Source organism: Nicotiana tomentosiformis, chromosome 12 (genome assembly GCF_000390325.3).
Source record: "Nicotiana tomentosiformis chromosome 12, ASM39032v3, whole genome shotgun sequence".
NCBI lineage: Eukaryota > Viridiplantae > Streptophyta > Magnoliopsida > Solanales > Solanaceae > Nicotiana > Nicotiana tomentosiformis.
This window is the reverse complement of record NC_090823.1, coordinates 112,087,466-112,102,091: the sequence shown is the minus strand read 5'-3', so window position 1 is coordinate 112,102,091 and position 14,626 is coordinate 112,087,466. Positions and strand designations below refer to the sequence as shown.

Here is a 14,626-nt window from a genome sequence, read left to right as displayed (position 1 = left end):
GGTCTGTGAACTCTGACAGATTTACCTTGAGTCTCCGGACAGTGGACCAATAGCAAATCTCGATCAACCTGAGCCGGTATCAAAATCTTCACAGAAAGTGCAGAGTACAGTATCAGTACAACCGACCCCATGTACTGGTAAGTGTCGTGCCTAACCTTGACGAAGTAGTGACAAGGCTAAGGCAAGGCACCTACAATCAACCTGTACAATTTAACAGTGTATACACAAATAACATGAATGAAGAACTAAACAGAAAATGTCGGGAGGGGAGACATACTGAGGGGAATACAAGATAAAGAACTACAACAGAATGATCACCGGAGCAGTCAATATACCATGAATCAACAGGAATAGTGAATACAGTAAAGAAAAATGCACGTCATCACCCTTCGTGCTTTTACTCTCAATCTCACCATAAAATTAATATAAATGGTACGACCTCACCCTTCATGCTTTTACTATCATATCATGGCACGTCATCACCCTTCGTGCATTAACATTCACAATATGTCATGATATCAGAGGAAATACGTGCTATAGTTAATCTCTTAGCTGGGATAAAGTGAAGCCAAACCAGCCAATACACCTCTTGAATCAAACCTAAAACTCACCACAGTAGAGTTTGATGCTTCCACAGGAGCTACAGATGATACACTTTTAGAGGATGTCAGTCTCTACCAAAGGCTTGTTGGGAAGCTAATGTATGTGACTATCACTGGGTCTAGCATCAGTTATGCAGTTCAAACTTTGAGTCAGTTTATGCAAAGATCTAAGAAGTCACACTGGGAAGCTGCAATCAGAGTTGTAAGATACCTCAAATATGCACCAGGACAAGGAGTATGGGCTCAAGGCTGAACCTAGTAATACTCTAACATGCTGGTGTGACTCAGATTTGACTGCTTGCCCAAACACCAGAAGATCTTTAACAGGTTATGTTATCAAATTTGGAAGCTCCTTGATCTCTTGGAAGTTCAAGAAACAATACACTGTGTCTAGGAGTTTGGCTGAAGCAGAGTATAGAAGCATGGCCTCAGGTGTTACAAAAGTCACTTGGCTACTTGGATTGTTTCAGGAGTTAGGAGTTCAAATTCTTCAACCAGTAGCTGTGATGAGTGATAGCAAAGCTGCTATGCAAATAACTACTAATTCCATTTTTCACGAAAGGACAAACATATCGAGATCGATTGCCACTTTATTCGAGACAAGATGAAAGAGGGAACAGTACATGCATTCTATGTGCCTACCAGAGATCAACTAGCTGATTTGTTGACTAAGGGCCTAGGACAGTAACAACACTTGCATTTGTTAGGCAAGCTGGGTGTGCTCAACATATTGCACCCTCCAGCTTGAGGGGGAGTATTATCTTAGCAGATGGAATTGTGCACGTGGCTTACTTAATAGGCAGATTATTAGTTAGGTGGTTATTAGCTGTCATTAGTTAGGCAGTTAGCTTGTATATATGTACGCCTACTGTAGCTGAAGCAATGTAACAATATCATTTCTCAAAACCCCTTTCTCTCCTCTTCTCCAGCTCTCTCTCTAAGGATTCCCATGGATGAACACTGATCTCATCCACAATTTAACACCCTTTAAATACCGTTCTTCCTCGAACCCTGGTTGAACACTGGATACCTAGTATATCGGGTATCCTACAAGCTCTAAATGGAAATTAGCTTGATCCACTAATAACGAAGCACTAACTTGAGGTGCGTCCCTTTTTTTCCCTATTCCAAATTACTGCGCTACACTTATAATCAAAACCAAAACAAGCACTTCCGATATGATTAAATATATCCACGTAAGACCACATCTAACATGATCGAACTCAATCAAATAACAATAGTAATAATTTAAAATAATGCAGTTATTTATTATTAGGGATGTTTATCGGGCAGATCGGACGATTATTTACTCTTAACGGTTCGGCTTATCGGTTATCGACTTTTAAATGTATTAATCCGCTAGCCACCCGATAAGATATCGGGCGGATTGGTATCGGTTTAGTTCTTATCGGGCGGTTATCAGGTGGTTTATCGGCCTAATTCAATCTATATTGCACATGACACTGCTTTGTGTTTAGAGCAAACTACAGATATTGGAGCAGTGGTTGCAAATTGCAATTGCACATGACACACATACCATTTATTTTACACATGCTTAAATCACTATTTGCTAGTCCCTGATTAATCCATACCTTGACAGAGATAACAAAGTGAGTCCAGAATACATCTGTCAAAATGATTAATCCCTACACATTACACAGAGATAACAAATCACCATTAACACTTAACACTTCCAAATTTCAGCATCAAAACAAACCAATATGAAGTGTACATGCTCAATTTCGATGAAACAAACAAATGGACTGCTTGATTCCACGCAACAGATGGACTGCTTGATTTCAGCATCAAAACAAATCAAGACATATCTTTCTTGATTCCACGCAACAGATGGATTGCTTAATTTGGACGAAGAACACTAGTTCTGATACTTTTAGAACTAGTATCAGAAACAAAAACACTAGTTCTGATACTTTTAGCTGCTGTGGCATTGAAAAGTTGACTAGTGGTGCACGAGGCTGCTCTGATTATTCTGTCCAAGGGACTAGGAGACAAGCTCTCCACTTCACCAACAGATAACTGCCAAAAAGCTCTAGGACATACACAAAGATACTTTAGAAAAAAGATTTTTTATAACAGAATTAAAATTATGCACAAACATGAGTCATGTGATAAATATATTAACAGATTTATTAACACTATATTACAATTTGAATTCTTACCAGATATATTAACACTACACGTCAACTATGGAAGGTTCTTTTCCATCGCTGGCTAAATAATTTATGTAAGTAGTTTTGCAATTTTGTACTCCCTTCTTACAATTTTGTAATTTTGTACTCCCTTCTTAACATCACCACGTCAATTCTTACAATTTTGCTTTTGTAATCCCTTCGGAAGTAATAATCTCTGTAAAATGATCCCACACGACAGATATTTTTTTCCCTTTTTTGGTTATATTTAACTCCGTTGTTTCAGTTTGACTTATTGTATTTGAATTAGAAGCCCCATTTTCAACCAATCACCTTATCACTTTGTATATTTTCAGCCATGCTATGAGTCACTCTAACAAGAAAAGAAAAGCAATGAAAATAACAAGTTGCTTAACGGATAACAGAAACTGTCAAAATCGATTTCAAAACATCACAAGGCAGAGAAGGTAACAGTTGGAATGTCAATTTTAGAAGAAATCTCAGTGATTGGAGATCCGTGAAATGGCTGAATACTTTGAGATGTCTCTGATATTAAGAAACTTACCATCTGCTGCTCTGGCTATGGCGAGACGATGAGTTAGCGAGATGGAGATGCGAGTCGGCGAGAAGGAGACAGCGAGTCGGCGAGACCGCGAAAGGGAGACGGCGAGTGTGCTGCTGAGCTGCTCTGGCCGCTGGGTGAAATTTAGACTTTAAGTTTACGATGTTAGGCCGTTAGGGTTTCTAATAGGGCTGCTTTCTAAATGTCTAATAGAGAATTAGAGATAGAATACTGGATGTGGAAGAAGGGATTTTTATTATTTAATTTAATATATATATGGATAAAAATAAATTTTATATATATATATATATATATATATATATATATATATATATAGATATATTCTCAACGGGTTAACATATTATCTGTTAAGAAAATTGAATAATCCGCCCCCAAACCGATAAGTCATTAATAAAAAAATTTCAATCCGTTCCCCATTCGTTAAACCGTTAACCCGCTATTAATAAGCCATTAAACCACTTTTGCGGTTCGGTTTTCGGTTTCGGTTCGGTTTTGAGCACTCCTATTTCTTATATTGATATAAATTATTCTTTTGAAAAAACACATTCTTAGTTATGCAAATTATACATTCTTTCAGCTTTAGACCATAAAAGGCTGCAAGTACTAAGTTTGCGCTACTTGCTGTAAAGATTCAATGGGGTTAGATGTCCCAAACACAACATTCTTAAAGGGTTATTTTTGAAATTACAAATTAATAAACACTCAATATCATCGGTAACCAAAGCACGCTGGCAATAAACACTTAAATTTAGCTTTCCATCTCACCCAAATCAGACCAATAAGAATAACTATTGTACTGTAATTTTTATCATGAATATGACGAAAGTTGTTTTTAGAATATACACCAATTATAAGTACATGTATGAGGCTTCAGAATTTTGAATTGTTTGTGTGATGATCCGATAGGTTATCTTATATTTTAGAATCTAATTCTGCGCTATGAAGCCTTAAATATCTCATTTTAGCCTTTCTCGATTTGCATGCGTAATTCATGTATTTTTCCGAAAAGCTTTTATGTTAAAAATTGAGAAAATATAAAAGTTTTGACTTAATATCCATTTGAGTTGACTTCGGTCAACGTTTTAAGCAAACAGACCCGAATTCGTATTTTGACGATCCCGGTGGATCCGTATCGTGATTTGGGACTTGGGGGTATGCCCGGAATCAAATTCGGAAGTCCCTAGCCCTAGTTATCGCACTTTGTAGAAATTTGAAACTTAAAGGCTTAATGACTTTGAAATGTTTGACCAATATTTGACTTTTTGGATATCGGGTCCGTATTTTGGTTTCGGAACTCGCTATAGGTCCAACACTATATTTATGACTTGTCTGTCAAATTTGGTAGGAAACATAGTTGGTTTGACGTGATTCAGACGTCCGTTTGTGAAAATAGAAGTTTCAAAGTTTTCTTGAAAATTTCATTTGATTTGGTGTTTAATTTATAGTTTTAGGTATTATTTTGGTGATTTGATCATGCGAGCAAGTTCGTATGATATTTTTAGACTTATTTGCATAGTTGATTTAGAGCCCCGAAGGCTCGAGGTGAGTTTCGGATAGGCGACAGAGTGGTTTAGACTTAGAAAAACCCAGCTGGTGTTTCAGTTCTGGTGCAGGCCTCTGATCTCGCATTTGCGTGATCATGCAACGCATTTACGAACTCTGAAGGGTTCGCATTTGCGAGCAACTCAATGCATTTGCGAAGAGTAGCTGGGCCACCTTATGTTCGTATTTGTGAAATGGGTTAGGGGTACAAGATCGCAATTGCGATCAAGTGGTCGGATTTGCGGCAGGTCAAAGTTTGCATTTGCAAACTTTTATCGCACATGCGATGAAAGCAGAGATGTGAAGGTCTTTGCATTTGCGATTGATTCTTTGCATTTACAAAGCTCAGGTCGCAAATGCGATATTTGCAACTGATCAAATGGGACTTAGACGGGATTTTTGCTCATTCTTCAAATTTTCAAAACAAGAAAACCCTAGAAGCAATTTTTCAAAGAACCTTTCTTCCCCAAATCATTGGTAATTGATTCTAAACTAGTTTCTTTCAATATTTCACTACAATTCCTAAAATTTCAACCAAAAATCTTGTGTTTCATGGTGGAAATTGAGGGGGGGGGGGGGGGGTAAAATTAGAAATATTTGTAAAATAGGGATTTAGACCTCAAATTGAGGTCGGATTCCAAAATAAATTACATAACCGTGCTCGGAGGTGAATGAGTAATTGGGTTTTGGTTTGAACTACGAGATTGTACCAAGCGGGCCTAGAGGTTAACTTTTGTTGACTTTTTTAATAATGACCTAAATTAAATCCTTTGCAATCGTGTGTAGTTCCTAAGGCTTAATTTGATTTGTTTGGTTGGTAATTTGCTAGATTCTATTAGTTCAGAGGCTTATTTTAAAGGCAAAGTTGTGATTGAGCTTTGAGTGGACCTTTTGGAGCGAGGTAAGTATCGTGGTTAACCTTGTCTTGAGGGATTATGACTTGTTTGCCTATTTGCTACCTGCTTAGATGTTGGGTACAACGTATATGTGAGGTAACAAGTACTTATACATTGTGTCGGGTTATAGCATGCGGGTGAGACTTGTTTCTTGTAGTTTATTGCTTACTTTGATCCTGTTATCCATGCTTAGACTAGTTACTTGCTAAATTGATAGTTCTTATCGTGTTTATGGGTTTTTGTGATAATTGAGTATTGATTCCAAAGATGAGATTGATATTGTGGAACCATTGTTGAAGTAAGGCATGTTCTTGTTGATTCTATCTCGCTGCTATTACTTATTCATGGTTATATGGTAAGAGAGAGTGTTAATGCACGAAGGGTGATGCCGTGTCATATTGTGTGTATTAATGCACGAAGGGTGATGCCGTGCCATATTGTAAGTGTTAATACTCGAAGGGTGATGACGTGCTATGTTATGAGAGTTAATGCATGAAGGGTGATGCTGTGTTGTATCTATTGATTTATATTGTGAGGTTGAGAGTAAAAGCACGAAAAGTGATATCGTGGAGTATCATTGTTTCATTGTGAGGTTGAGAGTAAAAGCACGAAGGGTGATGCCGTGCAATTTTCTTTATTGTGTTTAAATGTTTTCACTGGTTAAAGGCATATTGACTGTTCAGGTTATCATTTCCGCTGTATCTCTTATAACTTGTACCCCCTTTAGCATGCCCCCCTCCTAATAGTATATGTTTGAGAAAAAGCCCAAAACCATATATTATCTTTGGTTTTAGACTCAAAGTCATACATATTCTTTCACGTGGAGGCCCAAAACCTAAAATTTCAACCAAAAATCTAGTGTTTCATGGTGGAAATTGGGGGGGGGGGAGGGGGGGGGATAAAATTAAAAATTTTTATAAAATGGGGATTTAGACCTCAAATTGAGGTCGGATTCCAAAATAAATTACATAACCGTGCTCGGAGGTGAATGAGTAATTGGGTTTTGGTTCGAACTACGAGATTGTACCAAGCGGGCCTAGAGGTTGACTTTTGTTGACTTTTTCAATAATGACCTAAATTAAATCCTTTGCAATCGTGTGTAGTTCCTAAGGCTTAATTTGAATTGTTTGGTTGGTAATTTGCTAGATTCTATTAGTTCAGAGGCTTATTTGAAAGGCAAAGTTGTGATTGAGCTTTGAGTGGACCTTTTGGAGCAAGGTAAGTATCGTGGTTAACCTTGTCTTGAGGGATTATGACTTGTTTGCCTATTTGCTACCTGCTTAGATGTTGGGTACAATGTATATGTGAGGTAACGAGAACTTATACGTTGTGTCGGGTTAAAGCATGTGGGTGGGACTTGTTTCTTGTAGTTTATTGCTTACTTTGATCCTGTTATCCATGCTTAGACTAGTTACTTGCTAAATTGATAGTTCTTATCGTGTTTACGGGTTTTTGTGATAATTGAGTATTGATTCCAAAGATGAGATTGGTATTGTGGAACCATTGTTGAAGTAAGGCATGTTCTTGTTGATTCTATCTCCCTGCTATTACTTATTCATGGTTATATGGTAAGAGAGAGTGTTAATGCACGAAGGGTGATATCGTGCCATATTGTGTGTGTTAATGCACGAAGGGTGATGCCGTGCCATATTGTAAGTGTTAATACTCGAAGGGTGATGCCGTGCTATGTTATGAGAGTTAATGCACGAAGGGTGATGCTGTGTTGTATCTATTGATTTATATTGTGAGGTTGAGAGTAAAAGCACGAAAAGTGATGTCGTGGAGTATCATTATTTCATTGTGAGGTTGAGAGTAAAAGCACGAAGGGTGATGCCGTGTAATTTTCTTTATTGTGTTTAAATGTTTTCACTGGTTAAAGGCATATTGACTGTTCAGGTTATCATTTCCGCTGTATCTCTTATAACTTGTACCCCCTTTAGCATGCCCCCCTCCCAATAGTATATGTTTGAGAAAAAGCCCAAAACCATATATTATCTTTGGCTTTAGACTCAAAGTTATACCTATTCTTTCACGTGGAGCACTAATAGTCCATTTACTTTAACAAAGTGGTGCACTTTTAGTCATAACACTGAGAAAAAGCCCAAAACCATACATTATCTTTGGCTTTAGACTCAAAGTCATACGTATTCTTCCACATAGAGCACTAATAGTTCATTTACTTTAACAAAGTGGTGCACTTTTAGTCATAACATTAAACACATTTTAATTTTTTAACTGAAATTTAAGATCTGACAAAATATCTGTTTCATTTATTTTCTTGTTTACCGAAAGAAATAAAGATGACAGATTTGGCCATGCTCAATGGTACATTGGGTTGCATGGGCACAAACTCCATCTAGTTATTCTATATATATATATACACACACATATATGTGATTTTAAAAGGCTGCATTATTTTTTTTACTGCTTAAGTGTCACTACGACCTTGATTTAGGGTATTGGTTAATGGTGGTAATTTTAGGTAGTTTATAGTGGCGATTGGTAGTAATAGTTATGATTATAATAGTGGATGGTAGTGATTATGGCTGATGATGGCGGTTGGGGACGTGGTTGGTGGTGGTAATTGAGGTGGGTGGGTGGTTGTAGTTGAGGATTTCAGTAAAAATTCCAACAAAGATATATTCAATCATCATATCATCATCATATTTGTAAATATCTAATTTTTGCTTTTTCTATTTCTCCTACATTATATTTTTCTAGGTTTATTGTGTGTGTTTATAGACTTTAGCATTAGATTATTAATTAATCTGTTAAGGGGTTTAAGGGATTGGATTAATGCCCATTTTAGTTGAGTTATGCACAAATCAGACCCAATTTTTTAGTCCAATTCGGCCGACACAGTCCAATTGATGGTTGGCCAAGACTTGGTTCAAAACAGCGTAGTTTCATCGAAACTACGTCATTTCATTAAGTGAAACCAAGACTCAATCTCACCCATTCATTCCCTCATGATCAAACGGCTCTAGTTCAATCCCCTCCCTAGGTATTTAAAGCTTAGAATCCTAGAAAATTGCCCCTATTTTTCCCTTATTTCCTCTCTTCTTCCTCTCTTTTCACTCTCCCCCCCCTCTCCCTCTAGACCTCGCCGTTCGCAGCCCTGCTCCGCCGCTGGAAATCGCCCACCGGTGGCAGCCGTCGTCCAAACCACCCCAAGATTTTATCATTTCTTCCTCTCAACCCCCTCTCCATGATCCAAGCCTCATATCCTCCAAATCTCCACCAATATCTGTAGATCTAACCCTAACCGAAACCTTAGCCGCCCTAATTTTTCTTCGTTCTTTCTCAAATTCGTGACAAATCCGACTATCCCACCCCACAAATCTTACATAAACGTGTAGACTCGCATGCGTAGTGTGATATTAACATTCTATAATTTAATTTAATAATCTCATACCATATCTATTAGCTTTAGTTAATTTTTAATTTAATTAATACCTTGTTATAATCGCGGATTCGCTTGCGCAGCACGATAGTTGATTTTTTTATTAAAATTTCAAAATTAATTTCCTCAAATGTTGTAATTATTCCTAAAGTAATAACGTGCTAATAACCCTTTGTCATGAATGTTGTAATTAAACTTGTTACGTTATTAAATCTCACGAGGAAATATAAAATTTGGTGACTTTGGCATACAAAAAAAAAACAAAAAAGGATAACTAACTTTGATGACCAATTAGCCGAAATTGAGCAACCATATGAGCAATCAACTCTCTAAGCATATATCCTCTTGTGAAACAAGGTTGCTGAAATTACTAATCGATGGCAGGTGAAACAATCGTTCTTCTTTTTACATAGCTGAATTATTTCTCAATTTCTTAGTACACATTGCTTCTCTACTTATAAATTTGTTTCAAGACATAATTTTCTTTTGTTTATTTGCACATCCCAATTTATTTATTTCTCACACGTTTTTTTGATTATTTGCACTCGTCTTTGTTATATATACCGGGTTGAATTATGTGTAAGGAGTACTCACAATGGATAATTTGAAATCCCAAGGGTAACAGTCCCTTAACTATTTAAATCCTTAAGTTGAAGAGTGTGGATCACCTATGTATGACCACTTTCATAAACGGTTGAACCTAGACCTTTCAGCTTTAATGTTATGTATGTGTGATTGACTATATTAGTATATGTTTACGTTGGATTCCTTCATATAGTCTTTATGGAGTTGTATGTGTTATCTAGTCTACCTTTTTATCTGAAAGTATAGGGATGCAACTTTACTGCATTTTACATGGAATTTTGGTTTTTAAAAGATGTTAAGAAAAAAAAAAAAAAGCAACTTCTACTGTACCTGAAAAGAGACTCCAATTACAATGAGAGGGATATAGTACCAACCTCTGCAGTGCATGCGGGATAATTCTATTCCTAGGTGGTAATGTGATAAATACTAAAATGTGTGCTATAGGCTTAACAAAAATTGTCTTAGCTATTGGTTAGCCACTACTCCCTAGTATCTTCTAGTTTTAGAAAACTAAATAACAAACAAACTTTATTAGTTAAATAACTTTGGCTGTCATCTAGTATATTAAAGTTTTAAGGAGTATTAAGTAATTATTATCGAAACTTAAAGCTTATCTAATATACTTAGCTCGTTGATCCTATGAATTTTTTCTTCAATGTAATTCATATGCATATTCCTTTTGAAAGTAGTCTTACAGTCGTACTTTGTTTTGCTTAAATGTAATTTTAATATTCATATTCTTGTTTCCTAAAACTCTTCAACTTATTAACTCAGTAATTCCTCTGTTTTTAAGTATTTTACAACCACTGTCTGTTAATTTGCTTAGATTTTCTTTTTGCTTTTATGGTAGAATATAACGCTACAATATGAATAGATACCGTCGATTCCGATTAACTTATTAAGATAGGAAATAAAACATAAAAAAGAAAAAGATATGATTAATTTCACGCATGCATACTAAAACAGTATCGATTTCTATATTATTAATATTTGTTTTGGTATGAATAATAAAAAGACCAATTCATTATATCAGTGGGATCTCTCTACATCCATATACATATTGTAATTAAAAGATTTTACATCTAACAAAGTATATATGGCAGCAACTTGCCACGCTTCAGATTCTATTAAATGCATTACGTTTCATGTATGAATGTCAATGTTAATGCAACTTGCATTGACATCCGTTTTTCGTTTTAAATCTAACCATTAATAATTGCATGCTAATTAATTTAGTTAATAATCTTAAATGGCAATGTCATTAAGTTTTGATTCCAATTCTTTATTTCCGAACAAATTATAAAGCTCTTTGATGGACACTAAGTTTTATTCACTGCTCGAAGGTGGTAAACATACATGTAAGTTTTTCAACTCCTCTTTTTCTATGAGATTTCGATGGTTATTTTTTTCCAATATTTATTATTTTTAGAAACAAATCTTTTCGCTCTTTATTAAGCCATAATTTATTGGTTCCTTTGAATTGCTTTTTTATTTTTTTTTATTTTAAAATAACGAAATTGGTTTGAAGTATTTGATAGATGAATATATAACATGCGCGCGTGTTGCAATTTTAAGAATTTGTAAGTGCAGCTCTCAACGTATGTTTTGGCGTTTTCACTGTATTCTTTATCTAATTTTTGTATTATAGCACCTAATACCATTAACATATTTTTGAAACATTTGCAGTGGAAATATGATTTCAAGATTAATTATGGTTGTTGCTCTTGTGGGTTCTCTTGTTTGTGGAATTAGTGGCGAAGGGACTTATAGTAAAAAACTGTTCGGAGGTGGAATTGATCCTGTATTAAGTGGAGGTATTGATAGTTTCCCTTAAATAAATTCCATTGCAAACTGATCATATAAAATGTAATCAACATCCATTTGGTTTTGGTTTTGGTACTGCAGCAGATCCACTTCCATTTGGCATGAATGATTTTCCTGCTGGTCAATCAAATAGTCCATTCGATTATGGTCCTGTATTTGGTAGAGATAATGTACTTCCATCTGGCGAGAATTATCATCCTGGATCCAGGCAACCAAGTGATCCATTTGGCGGCATGAATGATCTTCCTGATCAATCAAATAGTCCATTTGATTATCGTCCTGTAGGTGATTATCTTCCAGGATCTAGTCTATTTGGCATGAATGATCTTCCATTATAATACCAGATATGATATATAGTTATTAGGATGATAGAATGGTAATTCAGTCTTGTAATAATAGAACCTCCTGAACAAGCATTCTACCTTGTTTGCCTTCTTAAAAGTTTGACAAGAAATTAAATACAATGAAACTCTCGCGTTCCAATTACTTTGAATTTGTCCTAATTTTATTAAGGGTTAATTAACTTTGTTTACTACAAAACATTAATCTAACAGTAACTCTTACGCTAAAAAAAAATCTTCTTTTTCTTTTCCTTCCATATGCCAATAATTGGATCGTGCTATTTTGACATACAGTAAATGCACTGTTTGGAAAATGTAATACTCGGTTCAAACTTAGTGTGACAATGTTATTAGTCTTCCTGCAAGAGAAAGTCAAATAAGACTAGACTTGTGTCACAAACAAGTTGTCAACGGTTGAAGATTTCAAACCACATTACCCCTTTTAAAATAGAATATAATATTGTAACAGAATTAATGGTGTCACTGTGAAATTTGGTAAGTTATTTACAGTGATAGGAAACAAGGTTAGTTTAATTGAGACAAAAAAATCTGTGCAAGGAACCTCAAACTAGTTTTTAGTTGTTGAAAGATTTGAAGTTGAGTGTCAAGCAGAAGGAACTTCAAACATCTTTAATTTGACTGTGAAGTTATAAGGTAATATTAAGTTAAAAAAATATGGTAGTACTATTGTCTTGTATTCACTGAAGTTAAGAAATAATCTTAAGAGAATATGATAGTACTATTTTCTTCCACTAAATGCAAATTTCTGACAAGACATAGAGCTAATTGACCTGAATCATCCCATGTGCTCCAAAGAGAAAGAAAACAAGACCAACCATACATCAGTCTCTCAGCAGCATGAGAAACTTAGAACACCTCTGAATATCAAAACAACCATTAATCCCCTGTTGCATGCCCCTTACTCTTTTGTCCAGAAATTTGAAATTAAACGTCCCTTGGATTTAATTTATCAATCCGTTGTATATATGATTAACTATGAATTAGTACTGTTACGGAAGCCATCCCGCTTTGGTACCATATATCCAGTTAATTCAGTAACAATGAATATTTGTGTCAAAAGTTCACGTTTAAAAGTTCTTGTTGGTTAATATCGTTTCCTTTTGTCGCTTGCATGCATGCACAAGTAGATCATAAACATTAAAAATGCAATGAACAAAAACAATCAAACTAAAGAGAACATAAAAGAGTAAATAACTACTTTGTTCCATTAGATAGATAAGAAGTTGACATTATAACAAAGTAGCTTATTATCAAAATACGGACACAAGTCTCAGGCCATGTTGGTGCAGTCAGTGGCCTTGAACGAGACACTCATATTTTCTAAATCATAGGCGACTAGGAAGTTGGTTTGGGTTACACTGCCGAAGAAAGCCTCATTTTCAGTTGGACGAAATGCTAGGCACTGATATCCTTGAGGATCTGGATGCATTATGTTCTCGACGGATAAAGGTAGATCAGCACCCAGAAGATGCATTGTGATTGGAGGAACGTCAGTGGAATTCAAAGCTCTGTAACAGAGTACAGTTGAGCTGCTGCCCCCGTCCACCACTGGTTCTACATGGATAGCTTGTCTCACCACTAAAATAAGCTGGTTGTATAACCACGTAGGAAGGAAAGTGAAGGTGGTTCCTGAATCTATGATTATGTTCCCTACTTGAAATGTGGTAGAGGAATTGTTAAGAAGCTCCAATCTAATATTCCCAATACTAAGGCCTATGAGGGTCAAGTAATAAGATGGTCGGGAGGGTTTAACAAGAAGCGGAGTGACATGCGTCCCAGGTCCCGAAACGTCAATCTTGTCACCAAAGCTAAGCTAAGCTTGCTTGGGACATCAAAAGTCGACGCAATTTGGGAAACTAAAGAGAAGGAAGAAAAACCGAGGCCCACAATGCCGGATAACCCTGGTCCCCTGAAGTTGATCTTGAGTTACGTCCACACCCGGAATGAGTTGACCGGAGAGTTGACTTTTGAGCAAACGACCCCAGAATAGAATTGTGAGGATGGTAATAGCTTCGTATGTTGATTTCGGACTTAGGCGTATGTTTGATTTGGATTTGGAAGTCTGTAGGATAATTCGACACATTTTGGCGAACATTGGAAAATATAAGATTTTGGAAAAGTCCGACCGAAGGGTGAATTTTTGATAACGAGGTCGGATTTCGATTCCGGAAATGGGAATACCTACATTATGTCATTTATGACTTGTGTGCAAATTTGAAGACATTCCGGATTGATTTGATACATTTCGGCACAAAACATAGAAGTTGAGAGATTAGTAAAGTTAAGAAATTTGGGAGTTTGGCCATGGTCAGTATCGGGTCAAGATAACCTCTTTTCAGTATTTTGAGTGTGCGAGCAGGACCGTAGCATATTTTATATTTGAAATTCATATATAGTTTGTGTCCGGGAGGTTCCGGATGAGTTTCGGGGTGAGTTTTGAGCGAGTCGGGATATTTAGGCACTCTGATATTGTTCTGGCACTTTAGGGGGCGCGGACCGCGCATTTTTGGGTGCTGAGGCAAAGGAGGGGCGTGGACCGCACATAAGAGCGTGGACAGCAGCAGAATTTTGCAGCCGCGCTCAAGATTTCGCGGACCGCGCAATTCTGTCCGCGGCCGCGCTCCAGGGAATTCTGCAGATTCGCCGGTCCGACTTCGGAACACTATATATTTTGATATA

The 14,626-nt window shown here is 36.4% G+C and overlaps 1 protein-coding gene across 1 annotated transcript; it reads left to right on the top strand.

The window, feature by feature from the left end:
* Positions 1 to 11,068: 11,068 nt before the first annotated feature.
* Positions 11,069 to 12,071, top strand: LOC104104188 (uncharacterized). The gene is made up of 3 exons (XM_070192290.1): positions 11,069 to 11,119; positions 11,448 to 11,575; positions 11,667 to 12,071. Exons 2-3 carry the CDS (start codon positions 11,455 to 11,457, stop codon positions 11,921 to 11,923), a joined length of 378 nt encoding a protein of 125 aa, XP_070048391.1. The 5' UTR covers positions 11,069 to 11,119; positions 11,448 to 11,454; the 3' UTR covers positions 11,924 to 12,071.
* Positions 12,072 to 14,626: the final 2,555 nt, after the last annotated feature.